Source organism: Caloenas nicobarica, chromosome 24 (assembly GCF_036013445.1).
Source record: "Caloenas nicobarica isolate bCalNic1 chromosome 24, bCalNic1.hap1, whole genome shotgun sequence".
Lineage (NCBI taxonomy): Eukaryota > Metazoa > Chordata > Aves > Columbiformes > Columbidae > Caloenas > Caloenas nicobarica.
Window position 1 is genome coordinate 5810059 of NC_088268.1, and position 20667 is coordinate 5830725.

Consider the following 20667-nt stretch of genomic DNA (forward strand, 5'->3'; position numbering starts at 1 on the left):
AGCGGGATGCTGTGTCCACGGGATGCTGTGTTGGACCACAGTGGGATGCTGTGTCCATGGGATGCTGTGTCGGACCACAGCGGGATGCTGTGTCCATGAGATGCTGTGTTGGACCACAGCGGGATGCTGTGTCCATGGAATGCTGTGTCGGACCACAGTGGGATGCTGTGTCCATGGAATGCTGCGTCGGACCACAGCGGGATGCTGTGTCCACAGGATGTTGTTTCGGACCACAACGGGATGCTGTGTCCACGGGATGCTGTGTTGGACCACAGCGGGATGCTGTGTCCACGGGATGCTGTGTTGGACCACAGTGGGATGCTGTGTCCACGGGATGCTGTGTTGGACCACAGCGGGATGCTGTGTCCACGGGATGCTGTGTCCAGGGAATGCTGTGTTGGACCACAGTGGGATGCTGTGTCCACGGGATGCTGTGTTGGACCACAGTGGGATGCTGTGTCCACGGGATGCTGTGTTGGACCACAGTGGGATGCTGTGTCCATGGGATGCTGTGTCGGACCACAGTGGGATGCTGTGTCCGGGGAACGCTGTGTCGGACCACAGTGGGATGCTGTGTCCACGGGATGCTGTGTTGGACCACAGCGGGATGCTGTGTCCACAGGATGTTGTGTTGGACCACAGCGGGATGCTGTGTCCATGGGATGCAGTGGGATGCTTTGCTGGACCGCAGCAGGATGCTGTGCCCGTGGGATGCTGTGCCAGACCACGGTGGTGGTGGGATGCTGTGCCAGACGGCGGCAGAGCGGTGGCTTATGAACTGTGGAAAGCATTTGGGAGCTGCAGATCAGCACAAGCCAACAGCAAAAGGGTTTTTTTTGGCTTAAAAAACAAATGGAATCTCCGGGAGGTGGATGTGTGCCAGAGCGTGTGCCAGAGCTGAGGCCGTTTTTTCTGGCCTGGTTTGGGAACAGTCTCTGCAAAGTGCCACCAGGTCCAGCAGCAGGGACAGGGGACAAGGATGGTGTGGGGCTCACCAGGCGCTCCCATCGTCCTGGGAAATCGATGGGATTGCCTGGAATCGCGGCAGAGGGTGATCTTTCCAACGGCCATAATTGGTGTGAGCGTTCGTTACCCAGCAGTTAATTGCATCTGTTCATTCCAAGCGCATCCGGATTCACCTTGGGATCAAATTCCTCGACCTCAGGAGGAAATCCGGCCCCAAACCGTGACCCCCGTGTCACTGTCCCCTCCATCGGCTCCTGCGCTGACGGAACCCACAGACCTGATCCGTAACCAATTCTGGTTTGTTTATCTACCTCTTAGCGCCAGTAGGTAAAACCCAGGTAGGGGCAACTCGACGGGCTGTAGTTTAGGGGAAAAAAAAAAATTACTCTCTTTTTCCAAAGAAAAATGTTCTTTAAAAATAGAATTTCTGGGATTTCTTTTCACTTTAAAGTGGTCATTAGTTGTAAAAGCTCCAGACCTCAGCAGTTCGAAATGTTTGGTTGTGACTAATGTTTTGTCGCTTTTTTTTTTTTTTCTCTTCATGCTCGATCTTCCATTTCTTTATATTTTTTTTCCTTTTGGACATGGGTATTCACTTCTTCCATCAGCAGTTCACCCCCATCCTCCTCGCTCCGCTGGCCCGGCAGGGCTGAACCCATTTTTTGCTGGGGAAATTGCAATCAATGTTTCTCATTTTTGTTATTATTATTATTTTCCCCAGAAACTGTTTTGGGGGCAGGACAGCAGCAACACGAGGGGGGTCGCAGAGCCACATTTGGGGGCCACATCACCCCGCACCTGGGAGCACCCCACACCTCCCCACCCATGGGAGCCCCCCCAGGACAAGTTCAGGTTATTCAGAAAAAAAAAAAAAATCATACTTTCCTGTAATGATGTTTTTCCTCTTTTCAGCTGATTTGTTTCCTTTCCAGCTTTTCCCCCTCCTCTCTTGCCTCTTTAATCCGTGCTCTCCCTGGCTGTGGGTGGGGGGTGGAGTTGGGGATGGATGGACGGGGGCTCCAGTTTTCTTCCAGACAGCTTGATTTTTTTATTTTTTTGGGGGGGCCACAAACCGCTTTTCTCCACTGTTTCATCTTCAAAAATAAAGAGGGAAAAAAAAAAAAAGCAAAAAAATAAAATAGTGTGTTTGTGGGTTTTTTATGGAGCTGGGGGAGGGAAAAACAGAGAAATAAAGGGGTGAAATAGAGGAGATATAAAAGGGTGAAAAGAGGAAAAAATAGAGAAAGGGGTGAAATGAGGAAAAATAGGGAAATAAATGGGGGAATGGAGGGAAAATAGAGACATACGGGAATGAAATAGAGGGAAAATAGAGAAATAGAGGGGGGAATGGAGGGAAAAAATAGAGAAATAAGGGGGGGAACCGGGTGTTGAAGGCTGGGGACGAGGAGGGGGGGGCAGCGGTGACGCTCGGGGACATCCCGGGGATGCTACGGGCCTGAGTGCGCTGCAACCTCCGGACCCTCCCGGGGGGGCTCAAGACCACCGAGAGCGACCGTTCGGTCGCTCTCGGTGGTCTTGAGCCCCCCCGGGAGGGTCCGGAGGTTGCGGGTGTGGGACGCGGGTCGGTGTCACCCGCGGGTGTGACAGACTGAAGGGGCGGCGGCGCAAAGAGGACGCAGCGGTCCCATGGTGTAATGGTTAGCACTCTGGACTTTGAATCCAGCGATCCGAGTTCAAATCTCGGTGGGACCTCGCGGTTTCTCCCTTTTATTTATTTATTTTTTTTTTGGCTCGTCTCCGCCGCGCTCCCGGCGCGGAGGCGGCTGCGAAGCGGGACGGGGAGTGGGGGGACAGCCGGTGTCACCGGTGTCACTCTTTACGAGCTACCGTCCCTGCCGGGCTCCATTTTGTGCGGGGGCGCCGACTCATCACTGCGCATGCGTGAAAGCGGGGCCGTGGTACACGCCCGCGGCCAGATGATGCCGTTGATTGGGCGTGCGGGATGACACTCTCACCCTCCCGCACTGCCATTGGTTGGAAGTGCTCTCCGCCCCGCCTCCCACGCATTAAAGTGTGGCGGCGCCGGCTCATCACTGCGCATGCGTGAAAGCGGGCCCGGTGGTACACGCCCACAGCCAGATGACGCTGTTGATTGGGCGTGCGGGATGACACTCTCGCTTTCCCGCACTGCTATTGGTTAGAAGTGCTCTCCGCCCCGCCTCCCACGCCTTAAAGTGCGGCGGCGCTGCCTCCCGGGGCGCAGTGGCGTTTCCGGTGTCATGGGGGTTGGTAGTGTAGGATTTGGGGGAAGCAGCCCCCAAGTCTCGGCCCTGCCGTAACCCGGGGTTGGGTCAGAAGCGTCCCGAATCCCTTCAGAAGCGGCTTAGCCGGCTCTGACGCAGGTTTCCAGCCGTTTAACGGCGATTAACGGGTCAATCCCCTCTGGGCGTGGCCGCGCTGCGGAGGATCGGCCCGGATTAGGCACAGCTCGGCCCCAAGAACGACAGAGGCCGCGGTGGAGCTGGCGGGTTTATTTAGCGTCTGCGAGAAAAGGACCAAACCACCTTTGTGTTTTTTTGTGCTCGGGGGACGCTGGCTGCAGGGAGCGGGGGAGCCCCCACCCCAGGAAAAGCCTCTTCCGTGGGGAACCCCCAGCCCCGCGGGCGCGGCGCCGGCCCCTGCGGAAAGCGCTGCTCCGGGGGCGGTGGGAGGCGGTTTTCCTGCAAGCACCGTGTTTGAGCTGGTCCCGGTCCGCCCCCACGCGCTCCCGCAGCCCCCGCATCGGGGCCGCCCGCCCCCGACGCCCCGGCGTGCGGCTGCCCCACCGCCGCCGCACAGAGCCCGCCCGCGGCTGGAAGAGCCCCGGTGCTGCTGTGGCTTCGCAGCCGTTATCTTTGTGTCTGAACGCGCCGTGGGACGATGTGACCCCCCAGCAGCCGCCGGCCGGGCTCGGGGCTCGTGGGGACCCGAGGGACTCTGAAATAAACAGCTGCTGTGTGGGGCTGAACATCTGGGGATGTTTGGGAGAGTTTGCTGAAAGATGTAATGGACTTAGAAAAACCCAATGTCCTCCCCCAAAAAACCACCCCAAAGAGCAGACCCCACACGTGTGCGCTGAAGCGCTGGCTGTGCCCCCAGGCTCCGCTGGGCCTGTCCGGGGGGCAGAAATTTGTCCTGGAAAAGCTGCTCTGGCCTTGCAAAGCTGCTGGCCAAACATGCAGAAGTTTTGCTTGCAGGAAACCGAATGAAAATCAGCTGTGAGAGCACGAAGGGGCACAGCGCTGGCTGCCGAGCCTCATCTGTGCTGGCAGGTGGTCGTTCTCCTTTTTTTTTTTTTTTCTTTTTCTTCCTTCCCCCCCCTTTTTTTTTTCTTTTAAAAAAATATTTTCCTTCCTTTTTTTCTACTTTTTTCTTTTTTTTTCTTTTTTCCTTTTTCCCCTCTCATTTTATCTTTTTTATTTTCTTTTTTTTCTTTTTTTCTTTTTTTTTCTTCTGTTGCGTTGCTTCAGACATGCTACACTTTGGTTCTGGACTCCCTGGCGCTGAGGTCAGACTACAGGAAAAGCAGGTTTCGGAGTTTTCGGAGGTTTGCGCCAGTCCTGGCTTGCGCAGGGGACCGTCCCCGTGCCCGGCGGGGACAGCGGCGGCCGGTCAGCTGATGGTGCAGCCGCCCTTCTCCTTGAAGGGGTTCTTGTCCTCGGGGATCCCCTTGAGCAGCGGGTCCTCGCCCGCCATGGACTCGATGTACTCCTTCAGCTCCTTGCCGGTCTTGGACACCTGCCGAGGGAGGAGACGCTGCACGGGGGTCCCGGGGACGGGCCCTCGCTGTGGGCTGCCCACCCACCCGCGTGTGGGGCCGGGAGGGGGGACCCGCGGCCGTGAACACCCCACCCAGCGTGGGGTGTCCCCAAGAGTGTCCCCAGGGTGTCCCGGGCAGCTGGGTGGGCGCGGGGCTGCAGGACATGGGGCAACCCCGCAGGGGTTTCGCTCAAGGGGAGAGGTGTGAACACCCCTATTTCTGCCTGTATTTGAGGGCTAATGTCAGGGGTTGCGGTTTTTTTCCCCTTTGCAGCATGATTGGGTCAGGAAGTTGCCCCGGGGAATGGCCCTGTTGTGTTTTGGGTGACAAACTCACCATCTGCCTCTCGTTCTTCACCTCCTTCTTCAGCTGATCCAGCTCCATCTTCAGCAGCTCCTTCTCCGTCATGTCCTGAGCCATTTTTCCCTGTACCCGCGGGGAAAGGGCAGGTTGGTGCACAGCAGGACTGTGGCTTCAGCCCTGATCACATTGCAAATGCTGCTCGTGTCCGAGCTGCCCCGTGGTGAGACACGGGCTGGTGCTAAAACCCCACCAAGGCGGGAGGCACCTTCCAGGCACCTTCCAAACCCTTTGCAGCACCTGCTGTCACTTTGCTTGTTCTCCGCAGGCTCAGCGAGCGCCAGAGGCGGCCTGAGGGCAGCAGAGGAGGATCCAGCCTGCGTTTCAAGGAGATCTTTGCTGCCACAGGGGCCGTTCCCCCAAAACACAAGGAGCTGGGGCTGGCTGAACTCACATGGATGCCCAGATGTGCAAACCAGACCTTCCCAATCGGTGTCCTGTGCCTGGGTGAGAGCATCTTTGCAGGTTTGCTAAGGAACTAAATATATATATATATATATTTTTTTCCTTCTCTCCCCTCCTTATGCGTTCCCCAGGTAAGTGATAACACGGATTATGGCCCCTTCCTTGCTGTGAACCCGGTATTTGCACGCAGAGGCACTGTTTGCTGCCGCAGAAGGTGTTTTGGGCCATGTGCGTTGGAAAAGCCCTGTTTTTTTCCCGAGAGCCCATCCAAGGGTTGTGTGATTCCCGCGCAGCCCGCCTGCACTGCCAAGATCTCCTCCCATGTTAAAACTTGGATTCAAAAGCCTGGCCATAACCTTTTAAATAAAACAATAACGGTGGTTAAGCTGGGATGTGCCTTGGCCCTGCGTTGGGAGGTCTCGGGCTTGTGTTCCGCAGACCCTGCCGGGTTTGTGCAGCGGCTCCCGCGGGTGCGAGCCCATCCCGGCCCCGGGAGATGCTCGCGGCAGAGCCAAGAGCCGCGGTACCGACCCACGGCGGAGGCGGCTCCAAACCGCGTGGACCCCACGGTGCTCTTTGTACGTGGGGGAAATAAAGCCACTCACCTTGGGGACACGGGGCCACCCCGCTCAGCAGCAGAGATGTTCAGAGACCGTCCCGTCCGGGAGGAGACGGCGCCGGCTGCACCTCGCGCTCCGAGACTCCGTCAGCTCTGCGGGAGCAGATGTCTTTGGTCCTTAAGCTGATAATAGACTCAGGAATAAGCTGGTCAGGTGTTGGGCATTAGCCCCAAAGGCCGGGGAAATCGGTGGGGGAGGATGAGGATGGGAGGAAGGGCGGGTGGGGCGGCCCTTGGGCTCTGGCCATGGGTGCCCTGCCCCACCTGGGACAGAGGGACCGTCCCCTGTGGGAACGGGAGCAGCTTCTGCGGGGTCCGGGAGGGACGGCGAGGGGGCAGCTGGGCTGGGGGTCCCCGGGGTTTGGCTGGGGCTGTCCCCAGGGCCGGAGCAGCTGGGGTGGCTCCTGCTCCCTCAGGTTTGGGGAGGAAATCCATCCCTCCGCTCACCCCCGGCCAGGAAGGGCCGAGCCTTGGCAGGAGTTCGCTCCTCACCCAAGTGACCAGAGCTGGGGGCGAGCCCGGGGGGGCTGAGGAAGCGCCTGGGAGGAGGAGGAGGGCGGGGGGATTTCCAAGCACTCAGAGTGAGAATTTCCTGCCCTCGCCACGGCCTCACCCGCGGGGATGTGAAACACGAGCAAAGCACAGGGGGACACGCCGTCCTGAGCCTCCGCGGTGTCATCGTCACATGCCCTGCGCTGAGCAGGGCCGGGGTGACCCGGCGATGCCGTGTGGGGTGCGCAGGGCGCTCGGGGCCGTTCCGCGGTGCAGGACCAAGCGCTGCCCTCCGCTCTGGGTGGCAAAGGCGAGGGGACGGGAATTGCCGTCCCTGGATGTCCCCGAGCCCGGCTCAGCCCCACGCGTGCTGGGACGGTGCCGGTGGCTCATGACGGGTGGCAGAGGGGGTGGCTGGGGTCTCGGCAGCTTCTCAGGCGCTCACCCCACCCTGTGCTGACAGTCCCTCTGTCACAGCTGTCACCCCCTGCCCCACCGGGGTGACCCCAGCCTGTCCCCACCTCCCCTGGCCACCCCAAAGAGCCGCAGCGAAGGTGGCGGGGCGGGCTCCCCGCCCGCGGGGTGTCCCTGGGGGGGACGGGGACACCGCGGCGCCCACGGGCCCTGCGTCAGCTCCGCCGGCGGCTCCGCGCGGGCGGGAGGAAGTGGGGCCCGGGCCGCCATGGCGGAGCTGCAGCGCCTGCGGCAGCGCGACATCCCGGCCGGGCGGCAGCTGCTGCGCGACCACCACGGCAACCTGCTGCGCGTGGCCGACTACTGCGAGAGCAACTACCTGCAGGTGAGGGGACGGGGACGGCGGGGACGCCGCGGGACGAGCGGCGGCGCTGGGGCTGGGTGTGATGCTGGGGGCAGCGGGGAGCCCGGGTGGGATGGGGGGTCCTGGGGGGTGGCTCTGCCCACGGGGACGGGAGCCTGAGCATCCCTGTTCATGTCCCACCGAGCACTGTGTGCTGCTGCTTGTCTTCGGGCTTTTGTCTCGTGCCTCAGTTTCCCCTCTTGCTGCACAGCAGCTTTTCTGCTCAGCTCTTGGGTGGGTTTGGGATGAAGGGCGAGGCCTTGGGGGTCTGATGAGAACAGACACCATCCCCAGCACGGCCGGTGGCACGGCCAGCTGTCCCCAGGTGTGACTGGCTGGTGGCACAGCCGGCTGTCCCCATGTGTGGCCGCTGGTGGCACGGCCGGCTGTCCCCATGTGTGACTGGCTGGTGGCACGGCCGGCTGTCCCCATGTGTGGCCGCCGGTGGCACGGCCGGCTGTCCCCAGGTGTGACTGGCCGGTGGCATGGCCGGCTGTCCCCAGGTGTGGCCGCTGGTGGCACAGCTGGCTGTCCCCAAGGGTGGCAGGAGGCTGAGCTGGGCTCTCAGCTCTGTCACCTGTGGGACCAGCAGCATTTGGGGAGGAATCCCGGGGAATCCCTAGAGCTGGAACAGCCGAGTGGCACCGCCGGTGGGTGCCTGCCCGTGTGTCTGTGTGACCGTGTGTCCCGCTGCGGAGCTGGAGGCAGGCTGATGCATTTGGAAAGCAGAAGGAGGCATCTCTGCCCCCGTGTGACCCCGTGGGGACACCGGGCAGCTCGTCCCAGCGGCCGCTTCCCCGCAGGCGAGCGACGCGCGGCGGGCGCTGGAGGAGACGATGGCGCTGAGCACGCAGTCCCTGGCCAGTGTCACCTACCAGGTCAGCAGCCTGGCCGGCGCCTTCCTGCGGCTGCTGGACCTGCAGGCGGCCGAGCTGCGCCAGCTGGAGGCCGCGGTCGGCTGCGTGGCCCAGGTGGGACCATCCGGGGGGCTCTGGGTGCTGGGAGGGGGTTCGGGCAGCTGGAGGGGCTGGGGACCCCCTTCCCCGCGCTCACCCCCGGAGCGTCCCCTTGCAGGGGGATGCAGGAGCCTCTCCCGGGGGGGTCACCCAGCCCCGTGTCACGGCACGAAAACAGCTTCTGGGTGGCAGAGGCTCACGCGTCTCCCCGGCACTGCCCTGTCCCCTGTCCCCTGCTCCTGGACAGGCCAAGTCCCCTGTGGTGGCATCGACGGTGTCACTTGTCCTGCTGTGACAGAGCAGAGCAGGATCTGTCCCTGCGGTTTTAGCCAGACCAGGGGGTTCGGGCTCAATCCTGCTGCCAATACGGGGCTGGGGAGGGTGGTGGGATGTGGGGAGGACCCGGGAAGGGGCAGTGGGGACAGTGTCACCTCCGCAGAGGGTGGACATGCACAAGGAGAAGGTGTCTCGCCGCGAGATCGGCTCCTTGACCACCAGCAAGACGTTCCCGTCCCACCAGAAGATCGTGCCCCCCCCCGGCCCCCCCTGCCTGGAGCCCTACTACAGGAGACCCCTCAGCTTCAGCGTCCTGGACGACGTCGGCCACGGTGTGAAGGTCAGCGAGGGGCTGGGACCCCGGGCGGGCTTTCTGGGTCCCCAGTGTCCCCAGGGTGGCACTGGTGGGTGCACACGGGGGCTCAGCCGCCCCTTGATGGAGCAGCGGGGTCTGTCCGTGTCCTGCAGCCAAGACTCTCCCCCGAGGCTTCCAGTGTGGGGAGGGGACACGGTCATGTGTGGCAAAGGGAAACTGAGGCACACAATGCTCAGCAAAGGCCATTGGTGTGGGGGGACTAAGCTGCCCTCCCCCCCACGGTGCTTCTCCCACCCCCAAAAGCTCCCGCGCAGGAAGGGACCCGTGGGGGGGTTCGGCAGCCTGGGAGGCACCAGCCCCGGGTGAAGCCACCGCGGGGGAAGTGACAGTGACGGGGCCGCGGTTCCCACGGTGGCTGGTGCCTCTCGGCCGCCTCCGCACCCAGCGCCGGCGGCTCCTTCCGCTCAGCTGCTCCCACGTGGGGGACAGGGACCTCGGGGTGCTGCTCCCACAGGGGGTGCAGCCCTCTGGGGTTCAACGAGTTCGTGGGGCAGCTGCAGCTGCCCTGCCCCATGGTGTCCCTGTGTCCCCTGTCCCGCAGGACCACAGCACCCAGCTGTCCCGCACCGGCACCCTGGCTCGCAGGGGGACGAAGGCGGCGGCGCAGGCGGGGGGCACCCTGGGGTGAGGCTGCGGGTCGGGGGCTTCACCTGTGTCACCCAGCAGGTGACAAGGGTGGGGACAGAGCCCCCAGCTGCACCTCGGGCTCGCCCGATGCTGCTGCCGTGGGGGTCCTGTCCCCATCCCTGTGCCAGGGGGGTCAGCAGCCACTCTGTCCCCAGGAGAAGCGCCTGTGTCCCCGAGCCCGTCCAGCCGCCCGTGGTGCCCGAGGACAAGCTCTCCACGGCCTCCTCCTCCTCCTCGCTGGCGTCTGCCGGGTACCGGGGGCTCTGGGGGGCACGGGGGAGCCGGGGGCTCAGGGGAGCCCAGGGCAGCCACCGTCACTGCTGCCAGGGCAGTTCTGCTGCAAAGGCGTTTTGACAAAACACGGTTTTTGGGAGTGGGAAATCTGCTGCCCTGGGCAGCACTTGTCTCTCTAGAGCAAAATTATCCCCTGACGGAGGGTCCCTGCTGGGGACGGGGGTTTGCTGGGGGTGGGGAGGGGGTTTGTCCAGGGCGTTCAGGGGGTTTGTTGGGGGGCGTGGGGTTGTTTGGGGTTCACACGCAGACACCAGGATCTGCCCACGTGGTGACCATGGCAAGTGGCACCTCGTCCTGGCATGGGACAAGTGTTTGTGTTCAAAAAGCAGGGACAGAGCCGCCCCCACCCTGACACTGCCGCCCCCCCCAGCTCGAGTGGAGCCCCGGCAGCCCCCACTGAAGATGTGTGTCCCCCGCCGGGGCCACCGCCACCCCCTGTGGCCACCATCCCGCCACTCCCTGTGGCCACCATCCCGCCACCCCCGGCCCTCCCTGGGGACCTGCCCCCCCCGCCACCGGGGGACCTGCCCGTGTCCCTGCTGGACCTCGTGTCCCCAGGTGAGCACTCGGGGACTCAGTGTGGGGGTGAGTGGGGACCAAACGTGGGGGTGAGCAGGGACATGGGGGGTGAGTGGGGACACAGGGGGGCTGCACGTGGCCGCTGCTCCCCGTGGAACCCGCTGTCTCTGTGATTTTTCCGTGATTTTTGCAGCCCCTGACGACCTCGGGCTGCTGCCACCACCGGCTTTGCCCGCCTTTGAGGATGTGGCCCCCCCACCACCCCCCGCCGCAGAGGACCCCCCCTGGGTCCCCGAGAGCTACCTGGAGAAAGGTACAGTGGTCTCCAGACCCTCCCCGTCCCTTTGCCGTACACTTTTGGCTGAGCCCCCGTCCTCAACCGCGGCACTGGGGGCCCAGCTCTGCCCCGGCACCGGCGGGACTGGGATGGGGCGATGCCGGGGGCTGCTCCTGTGCCCCCAGCCCCACGGTCCCTGTCCCCCCGCAGTGGTGGCCCTGTACCCCTACACGCGGCAGAAGGACAACGAGCTCTCCTTCCCGCCCGGCGCCCTCCTCTTCGTCACCCGCCGCTACTCGGACGGCTGGTGCGAGGGCGTCATGGGCGAGGAAGCGGGTTTCTTCCCCGCCAATTACGTGGAGCCCTTCTGAGCCCCCATGTCCCCCTCATCCCCTATCCCGCATCCCCTGCACCCCCACATCCAGCATCCCCCGCATCCCGCAGCCCCCACCCTGGAGCACCCAGCCCCTCTCCCCTTTGCCTTTTCTTCACATTTTTAAGGGCAGCATCCCTGACCGTGGCTGGTGCTGGGAGGTTCGGCACTGGGCACCGCAGCTCCCGGCCGATGGGGACGCAGCGGGTGGCACCTCGGGCCCCTGGGCTGGTCCTGGTGACCCTCTCGGCCCCGCGGGACCAGGACACGGGGCCACACGCCCACGGGGAGCAGGAGAGCAGCGCCCGCCGCAGCCCGGGGACCTGCCTGCTGTCCCCCCGGCCTGAGCCTCCGAGGGGCCAAGGCCGGGCCCCGGCCCCAGCCGCGGGTCCCCGCAGGGTCCCCCCGAGCATCGCTTCAGCCCGGCCTGCTCTGCTGTGCCCCCCGAGGAAGAGAAACAACATGTCTGTGCGGCTCCGAGCCACTTCACGCCCAGGTTTATGTCCTGGATGCAACTCGTGTACCTGTCTGCAATATACAGATCTATATCTATACACGTATATATGTGTTTCGTTTTAATTCCATGGCTTTAAGTTCCACACAGTTGACCAGGGGCCGGAGGAGGAAGAGCGAAGAGGGGGGAGGTGACAGAGGAGGAACAACTCGGGGCTGCTTTGGTTATTTCCCGCTGCTCAGGTGTGTGTTGGGGCTTCTGCGGTTTTGGGGGGTCCCGAGCCGCCCTCAGACCTGTAAGGCTGCGGAGAAATCCGGGAGAAGCCAAGAGCTGCCAGCAGGGCTCCCAGCAGAGTGCAATTAGACAGGGCAATTAATGCTGGGGGAGGCAGGGGGGACCTGATGCCAAAGTGCCCCAGGACCTCACGGGGGTTCAGCACCTCTGGCCCCGGGCAGGGGGAGATTCCCCCGGGGGTCGGTGTGATCCAGCAGACACGGGGTGACCTGTCGGACACGGGGACGTTTCCCTGGGAGCAGCAGCAGCAGATGGAGGTGGAAGCCAAGGGCAGGTCCCCCCGCAGCGGGACGCGCTCGCTCTGCCCCTGTCCTGGGCACTACAGGAGGTTTTATTTCCAAGGTACCACCTTTCCCAAAGGTCTCCTGTTCCTCGTGTCATGTTATTTCAGAGAATAAAGTCTCAAGGGACAGTTAACCCCGTGGCAAAGGCTCAGCTGCTGAGCTGGGGCTGGTGGCATCACGGCTTTTAGGGATTGCTCTTGTGAAGCCAAAAGGGAAAGAAAAAAAAGAAAAGAAAAGAAAAGAAAAGAAAAAGTAAAAAAAAAAAAAAGAAATCACTATTAGTGCTGCCACCCCGCCGCGGGGCGGATGTCCGAGCTGCATAGAGAAGGCTTCGCCTGGACAAGGAAGGAGAAGTGGGACCTGGAGAAAGTGCTTCAATCCCGGGGAGTGGGAGCCGGGGCGGCGGGAGCGCAGCCGGGACGCGGGGCGCAGGACGTGAGCCCCGCTCGGCCCGGCCGCCGGCGCCTGCCCCGGCCCAACCTCAGCCCTTCTTCTTGAGCAGCTCCTGCAGGTACCGGGCGATCTCGGCGGCCGAGTCCCAGGGGACCAGCGTGGCCTGGAGGGCCCCCGGCTGCTTCTGCTGCAGCTCCTGGGCCAGGCGGTGCATGGGGTAGCCCTTCCGCGGGAACGCCACGTCCGCCGCCGTCAGTGTCGCCGCGGGGCAGAAGTCGTTGGCGCCGTCCCCCACGTAGAAGACCCGCTGGAACTCCACCTCCTCCTGCGCCCGCTCGGCCAGGTACTCGGTGAGGATTTTGCGTTTGCACATGTTGGCCGGGCAGTCAAGGCACTTGTGGCTGTGGTAGGGCCCCAGGGTGAGGTACCCCCGCTTGTCGAAGCCCGAGGGGTTGCTGAAGATCTTGCGGAAGAGCGAGTAGACCCCGGCTGCCCGCAGGCTGCACTCGATCCCGAACATGCTGGCGTCGGAGATGAGGATGATCTCGAAGAGCTCGTGGTTCTTGGAGAGGAACTGGAAGAGGTCGGGCATGCCGGGGGACAGGGGGATGCTCTCGTAGACGGCCTTGAAGTCGCCCATCCTGACGCCCTGGTCGCCCAGGTAGCCCAGCACGCGCTGCATGTACTCGTTGTAGAAACCCTCGCGGAAGGTCTGGCGGATCCGCTCCGGCAGCGCCTGCCCCGGCGCCGCCCGCACCACCGACTCGTCGCTGTTCTCGTCCACGATGGTCTCGTCAAAATCGAAGACCAGGAGGTATCTGGGAGGCCGGGGGCTGGCCATCCCCACACCCTGCCGGGGAACGACCGGGCCCAGTTAGCTCAAGGTACTCGGCTCCAGCCTGGGCACAGCGACGGTGGCAGCAAGGGACAGCAAGGGACAGCGACGCTCCTCGTCCCCAGGAAGCTCGTTCACCTGGCTGGGCTTGCGGGGGCTAATCCCCCACGGACGGCCCTCCCTCCCGCCCTCAGCCATTTATCTGCCTCTAAAGAGATCATTTTGTCACCGCTAATCCGTTCCCGCGGTCACCGTGCCGGTGACACCGCAGGCGTCCTCCCAAGGACAGCGCCCGCCCGGGCTGTCCCACCTCTGCAACGGTGTTTGTGTCCCCACGGTCCCCTATTGCTGCCAGGACAGAGGAAGACGCTTGGCAGGTTGATTTCTGCTCCATCCTCAGAGGCGGGTCGGGCTCTGCAGGGACCGCAGGCTCCTGAGCGCCTCCTGCCCTGCTCGAAATCCAAATTAAACCCACTTTGGCCTCCTAAAGCCACCGTGGCCCCCACAGCCCCCGGGACCTCCTGGCTGTCTGCGGCCGGAGGTCGGCAGGACGGGGACCCGAACCCTGCTCCTTGTCCCTGAGAGCAGAGGGGACAATCCTCTTGGGAGGGGACAGGGTGGTGACGATGGCACTGACCTTAAACAGGCATGGCAGCCCCGCGCCCCCGCAGCACCTTCGCATTTTCAGAGCATCCTCTGCCGGCAGCGCGGGGCCAAAGGCGGCTCAGGGCTCCCCTGCCTGCAAACCAGAGACGGGGTTTGTTAATGGTTTGGGGGTCGTTAATGGTTTGGGGGTCGTTAATGGTTGGTCACAGCATGGCTGGGTCTGTGTCCTGCCCCGAACTCCCACGCTCGGGACCTTCTGCACCAGGAACGGAGGAATTAGTGCCCGGGAGGGGGGCGAGCGGGCAGAGCCCGGTTAAAGCCGCTGATCCCGCTTAACTCCCCCGAGCCGCCGGGCTTTGCTGCACGTGAAAGCAGCCAGCCGAACGGCTCGGCCCTGAACCCCGGCAACACACACCCCGTGCCAAAATTGCCCTGATTTTCTTCCAGTATAATTAGTCTGGGGTGTTTCTTTTAATGCAGTAATTATCCTGGAACGATGGTGGTTCCCTGGCAGCTCTGGGGAGGATGTTCCCGTCTCTGCCCCAGAGCGAAGGCAGAGCCCCCGTTACGGCTCCTGATTTTTGCCGACCTCTTGTGGTCCCTGGTGATCAAAGCAAAGAGACGAGAAACCTCAGAAAAAAACAGCCTCAAAAAAACCAACCTGGCGGCCAAGCCCGGCTGGAAATTCCAGCGGATGGTTACGGGAGGAACAACTCACTGGGACATGGGAAATTTTAACTGGGCACCAGTAGCTCGGGTGAGCTGGGACTGGGAGGAGTTCAATGGTTTTTTTTGCCACCAGTACGAGAATAGGAAGAGTTTTCCAGCCGAAGGTGACCCGTGTGGGATGTGGCTGGTTTGGATCCCGGCATCCAACTATTTTGGGCACAACCGCGCTTCACGGCTCTGCTGAAACACCAAACCACAGCTGGAAGGTGGACGGTGCACAGGGGAGCGGGCTCTCCAGACCAGACTTGCCTCGAAATCTTGGAAAAATGGCTTTTTGTGAAACCTTCGAACCAAACTAGTTATTTCTGTGCAGAAGCATCCACCAAAAGCTGATGTTTATTTCCAGACACCATTTGAAGCCAAATAATGCAACAGCCACCCCAGGAGTGGCTTTAGCCACGATTTTCTGGTCCAAACCAAGAGAAACTGAAAAAAGATGAAATATGAAAGAGTAACTGTAATTTTTTTCATTATATTCTAAACAGGTGCCAGTGGTGAGAAAAATAATGTGGGTCTAGGCCTCAAGGAGATGTTGCAGTACCGATGGAACGGCTGGTGAACCCCATGTAAGGGACGGTGGGGACACGGGGAGCTGCCCCAGAAAGCTGCCCTGGGCCCAAACGTTTGCATTTTGCAGAACAGGATGGGCTGGGAGCTCACGTCCCGGGTTCGGGGCAGACGAGGTCAGCAGACCGAGCAGCAAACTCACAGAATCATTGCGGTTGGAAATCGCTCATGGCTCGTGTCCCGGCAGAGCGGTTTTGCACAGAAATGACTCACCCGGCGGCCGCTTCCCCGGAGCGCATCCGTCCACCTTCTGCACAAAAGGGGCTCCCTCCAAAACCAACGCAAAGCGGCCGCGCTTCCTGACATTATGCGAAGCCTGAATGTTGGACAGAAAAGAAGAGCAGAGATTTGCTCATTAATCACATCAAGCAAAGACTTAAACAAACTGAGTTTGGGATGAGGGTCAAAATATGCCTGATAAAAGCGGTGAGCTGCTGGGTTCACCAGGAGGATAACTTCCCAGGGTAGTTTATCCCCCAAATCTCCCTGTTTTCTTCTCCTCCACCCACCCTGGGGATCCTTCTGCCCCAGAGAGGCCCCGGGGGGAGAGGCTGAGCCAGCGGCACCCCACGCCCTCGTTATCTCCACGGATCAGTGTCCCGGGACCTCGGTGCTGCTGTGTGATTTCGGGCTTAATCCCGTCCCGGGTTCAGCGCAGGACGAGCGGCAGCACCCAAATTCAGAACTGGAACCGCTGAGCCCCGAGAGTGAGGGGACACGGGGACATTCCCCCACGGCAGGCGCAGTCCCTGGGCTGGTTTTAATCCCCCGGCGTCCTCTGCTCTTGCCTGCTGTTCACGTTTTTTAACCTTCAAAAACCATTTGACATTTCTGGTGTGTACAACACCTTTGAGGTTTTTTAAGATTTTAACTCCAAACCCAACCACTGACCTTTGGCAAATGCGTTTGTCCAACCCCCCGCCCCAGACAGTACTAAGGACAAAACCAGAGGACAGAGTCCTGCTGCCCAAAAATCAGAGGGGAAAACTGCACATCGGGCACGTCACCGGGACGAGGAGGCAATTTCACCGCTCCTGGAATAAAACCTGACCCAATCCTGGAATAAAATGTGACCCAATGCTGGAATAAAACCCTGACCCGCTCCTGGAATAAAACCTGACCCAAATCTGGGATAAACCCCCGACCCAAACCTGAAACAAAACCCCGACCGCCTCCCCTCCCCGGCCAGCTCCGCAGTTCCCCGCGCAGCAGCAAATGAGCAAATTAATTACAAATCCCGGGCGTCCCCGCCAGCCCCGACCCCCACAGCCCGAGGCGCCACCGCGGGCGGGGGACGGACCGGGCTCGGCCCCTCGGGATGTTCCGTTCCGCTGTTTATTTTCCCGCAGCCGCCGCCGGGCCCGGAGCTCCCGGCTCCGCAGCACAAATCACCCCGAAACAGGTGGTTTTGGCCCCAAACTGCTGCGGCGGGCGGGCGGGGCTGCCGGATCGGCGGCTGGTTTGCGGGAGCCCGAACCGGGATCGCGGGTCCCCCCCCGGGCACGCGCCCCCCGCAGCCTCTCGCCGCCCGGTGCCGGTGCCGGTGCCGCCGGAACCCACCGCGGCTGCTGCTGCGCCGGCTCCGGTACCGGCTGCCCCCGCCCGCCGCCCGGGGAGCGGCACCGGTGCCGATTCACGCCCGGTCACTCCGGGTGCTGCCGGTACCGGCGGCAGCCGCGGCGGGGCTGACTCATGCACGGCCGGTGCCCTGGAGGCTCCTGCCCGGTCAGCGCTCCCGGTACCGGTGGCAGCCGCAGCGCTCCTCCGAGAGCCGCACCGGGTGGGGACCCTCAGGCACCGGCCGCCCCGGTCCCCGCAGGGTCCTACCGGATCGGCACCTCCCGGTACCGGCACCGGCCGCCCCGGTGCAGCCTCACGCCTCGATCAGCCCCCGGAGCCTCCTTACCGGGTGGGAACGTCCCGGGAGCGCCCGGCTCGCCCCGGTGCCGGTGGGTGCGCGGGCGGCTCGGCCGTGCCCGGGGCCGGGTACCGGGAGCGCGGTCCGGTGCGGCGGGGCCGGCGCCGCTGCCGGGGCTGCAGCGAGCGCGGCCCCTTTAAAGCAACGCAAACGGCGCCGCGCGCGGCCCCGCGGCACAACGGCAATCCCTGACGTCACCGCCCGCGCAGCCAATGGCAGCCGCTCTGGCGCACACCAAGGGGGCGGGGCCCGCCAGAGCCACGCCCCCTCCCCGAGGGTGGGAGGGGCCATAAAGGCGCCGCTCCCGCCGCTCCCGCCGCCCCCGCGGCCGCGCAGCCCCGAGCGGCGAAACCGCTCCTGGAAACAGCGCGTTTAGCATTTCTTATGACTTGGCCATTTTGGGGCGATTTTGCCCCAAAACGGGGGGGGGGGAGAAGCACAAACGCGCCCAAAACCGCAGTCCCGGGGGTCGGCGGCGCCTCCGGGCCAAGGAGCCGCCTCAGCGGGCACCCGCGGTGACCCAGCGCCGGCGGGTCCGCGCCGAGCCCCGGCGGGCGCAGCGGGGCCCAGGGCTAATTTTAGGCGAGGCTCAGGACGGCCCCAATGACGGGGTGGCCCCGCCAGCACCGTGTCCGCACCCCAAAATACCCTCCGGGGCTCAGGGCGGCGTCCCGCGGTATCTGGGGTTTGCAGGACGTGTAATTTGTGCCGGAGGCGCCCGTGATAAAAAAACAAGGTTTGTTCCAAGGCCGGCGAGGGTGCGGGCGGGGAGGGGACCGGCCTGCCAAACACGCCGTTAAGAGACCACCAGAGGTTGGGTTTTGTCCTGCTCTTCAATTAAAAACGTCTAAGAATGGAAGCACACAAACAGAATCCAGAAGTTCGGTGAAAAGCAGTTTTCTGCTCCCAGCGCGGCTGGACGAGGCTCCCGAACGCCACGTTGCCTGGTGTAGCCCCCAATGTTCTAAAGTTTCCCTATTTTGGCAAAATTCAGTTCCAGGAGCAGAGCTCAGAGCATTTCCGCAGCCAGACCATGGCTGTTCCGAGACCTTACGGACACCGACCTTTCCCCGGGTTTATCAGGAAAAGGTTCTATCGCCTGTTCAGTCTGAGCTGCTGTCCGTGGAGCTCGCGCCGTTTCCCCGGCCCCGTGTGGGGTTTGGGGTCCCCTCCGGAGCCCCAGCACTTGCCAGCGGGTCCACGGCGAGGGGGACGCTCCAAAGGACAAATTCTCCGCCGTCTGTCCCCAGAACGGCAGCGGGTGCTGATCGTTCCGGCGCCGTCCCGGGGACAGCTTGGCAGGTGATCCCCCCCGGTGATTTTCCACGGCGGGGCGGGCGAGGACAGCGCGGGGCTCCTGCCACCCCCCAAAACCAGCTGAGAGCAGTGGGGGCGTCCCCGTGTCACCACACACGGTTCCGCGCTCCTCTCCCAGGCTGAACTGGTTTGTCACCAAACCCATAGTGTCTGTGGACCCGTCTGTCTGTCTGTCCGTCTGTCCGTCCCGGTCCCCCCCCTTGCTTTATTCCCCCCCAGCACACAGGGGCTGGGTGCCAAGTTCAGTAGCCCCCAAGCCCAACGGGCCCCTTGCCCTGGCACCCATGGGCTCACCACACGTTTTGGGGGGGCTCAAACTGAGGCTTTCGGATACTGGCCGGGGAGCCAGTCCCTGAGGCACGTGGAAAAGGAACCTGCAATTACAGCTGCTAACACACCCTGTTTCATTTATAGCAACGAGTTTTTGGTGGCCGAAAAATATTTATATGGTCAATATCAGGAAAAGCCTCCAGAACTAACCAGCCATAATACAGCAAACTCCATTCGTTTCATCTCGTTTCCCAACGGGGTGACCGTCCCATGCAGATCCTGCAGATCCCCCAGATCCCCCCCCTCCCCAGCAGAAACAACGGGATCAAATCAGCCCCTGGGGAGCGATGCCGATTCCTGATGGGACGGAACAGCCCAGCACTCCAACAGCAACAGATCACAAAGCTGAAGTTAATTCAAACTGCTGAAGTTATCTCCTGTGACAATTAACAGGATTTCTGTATTTTTTTTAAACTGAGTGGATGGATTACTGTAATCAATATATGCCTAAAATGAGTAAAGTAAAATCCACGATACACTGTATAAGAAAATCCAGTTGTTTCCTGGTAGTAACAAAAAGCTTAAATTTTCACAGACCGCCAGACATCATTTCAGGCCAAGTAGGAATTTTCCTATGAATTCACCACCCTAAGTTACTAAGCACACGATTTCTCAAAGCAGGGGGCACTGGGGGAGGCCGCCTGTCCTGCCACCCTCCCCGGTCCCTTGGCGATGGCTGGGGAATCACGTTCCATCACAAACCTCGACTGGACGGGCGGCTCCATAACGTGCTGCCCCACGCTCCCATTTTTGAGGCACCGGTTCTGCTTCCAGCCCAGGAACTCGGTCACGGTGCAGCCGACGCCGAATCCACAGGGCGCCTTTTCTATTCGCACCCTGCAGAAATCGCTCTGTCAGAGGGAGGTGCGGGGTGCCCGGACCTGCGGAAATCACGGGGTTGCATAAGAACCAGGGCACGGTTACCAAACCGGGGCTGGAACAGGACGCAGGTTTAATTTTAAGCATCGTGCGACCTTTGGACCATCAGTGATATCTGAGGCTTCACAGAAAGCTGACACCTCCACGCTTGCGCTGTCTCGGGAGGAATCATTTTTCACAGATTTTTGCCTGTACGGAGTAGCTTTAATACAACCGCAAAGAGGCGAACTGATTCTTATCTCCTTTCTCACAACTGCTACCCACTGTCTGAAAAACCTTAGGGAGGAAATTCTGTAGAAAACCTAAAAAGAGCTGACAGGGAAACAGTGACGCTGCGGTCAGGGCAGGACCAGATCAGAAATAACACAACAGGGACATCTCCTGCTCAGACAGGAATACCCTGGATTTCGCCACACGGGCTGCTCGAGCAGACACGCAGGTTAACACCGCTGCAAACCCTTTGAGAGCCAAGTCCTCTTTTTCAACAGTTTTTTTCTAATAAACCCCATAGCTTTATCAAAGCTTATGGAGAAAGTTGCCTTTCTGGTAAAGGCATTAAGTAATTCTGATGGGGCGCGGGAGTCTGAAGCACGGAGATGCAAGCGCGCTGGTATTTCACAGGGAAAGCACAACGTTTGAACGCGTGGCCCTGCACGGCGTCGCTCAGGGCGGGAGGCGGCCGGGATTCCTGCTGGAAAAGCCAAGCCGGCAGCGGTTCCGTGGCGAGGCCGGCGGCTCCCTGTGCGAGCTGCCAGCGTGCGGCCGCGGCTCTCGTGCGGCTCCCGATTCACCGGCGCAAACACAACGCCCCAGTTTTCACTCGCGTATCCCCGGGAACGCGCAGCACGCGGCGCAGGACACGCGGGGACAAAGTCACCGCCCAGCGTCAGCTGCCCCTCGGTCGCTGTTCTCAGACCGGAGGCCGGGCTGCGGCAACCTGGAGA

General features: G+C 61.9%; 3 protein-coding genes and 1 non-coding gene across 6 annotated transcripts; 2 read left to right on the forward strand and 2 right to left on the reverse strand.

Annotated features, from left to right (window-relative positions):
* The first annotated feature begins 2607 nt into the window (after positions 1 to 2607).
* TRNAQ-UUG (transfer RNA glutamine (anticodon UUG)) lies at positions 2608 to 2679 on the forward strand. The gene has a single exon. It is a non-coding gene; the product is annotated as a tRNA-Gln (tRNA).
* A 1768-nt stretch (positions 2680 to 4447) lies between these two features.
* Positions 4448 to 6482, reverse strand: GNGT2 (G protein subunit gamma transducin 2). The gene is made up of 4 exons (XM_065651248.1): positions 6375 to 6482; positions 6097 to 6203; positions 5063 to 5152; positions 4448 to 4704 (listed from the first exon to the last, which is right to left on the reverse strand). Exons 3-4 carry the CDS (start codon positions 5144 to 5146, stop codon positions 4579 to 4581), a joined length of 210 nt encoding a protein of 69 aa, XP_065507320.1. The 5' UTR covers positions 5147 to 5152; positions 6097 to 6203; positions 6375 to 6482; the 3' UTR covers positions 4448 to 4578.
* Positions 6483 to 7274: 792 nt separating this feature from the next.
* On the forward strand, positions 7275 to 11670 carry ABI3 (ABI family member 3). The gene is made up of 8 exons (XM_065651180.1): positions 7275 to 7401; positions 8223 to 8390; positions 8815 to 8991; positions 9569 to 9651; positions 9810 to 9905; positions 10319 to 10506; positions 10661 to 10780; positions 10955 to 11670. Exons 1-8 carry the CDS (start codon positions 7285 to 7287, stop codon positions 11113 to 11115), a joined length of 1110 nt encoding a protein of 369 aa, XP_065507252.1. The 5' UTR covers positions 7275 to 7284; the 3' UTR covers positions 11116 to 11670.
* A 5-nt stretch (positions 11671 to 11675) lies between these two features.
* PHOSPHO1 (phosphoethanolamine/phosphocholine phosphatase 1) lies at positions 11676 to 19721 on the reverse strand. 3 transcript variants are annotated; one of them, XM_065651183.1, is made up of 4 exons: positions 19547 to 19721; positions 15493 to 15595; positions 14015 to 14116; positions 11676 to 13392 (listed from the first exon to the last, which is right to left on the reverse strand). In XM_065651183.1, the coding sequence occupies exons 3-4, from the start codon at positions 14057 to 14059 to the stop codon at positions 12631 to 12633; spliced, it is 807 nt and encodes a 268-aa protein (XP_065507255.1). In that variant the 5' UTR covers positions 14060 to 14116; positions 15493 to 15595; positions 19547 to 19721; the 3' UTR covers positions 11676 to 12630. The 3 variants fall into 3 exon arrangements, with proteins under 3 accessions (XP_065507255.1, XP_065507256.1, XP_065507254.1); XM_065651184.1 differs by lacking the exon at positions 19547 to 19721 and adding an exon at positions 17186 to 17299; XM_065651182.1 differs by lacking the exons at positions 15493 to 15595; positions 19547 to 19721 and adding an exon at positions 13688 to 13826 and having other exon boundaries at positions 14015 to 14107.
* Positions 19722 to 20667: the final 946 nt, after the last annotated feature.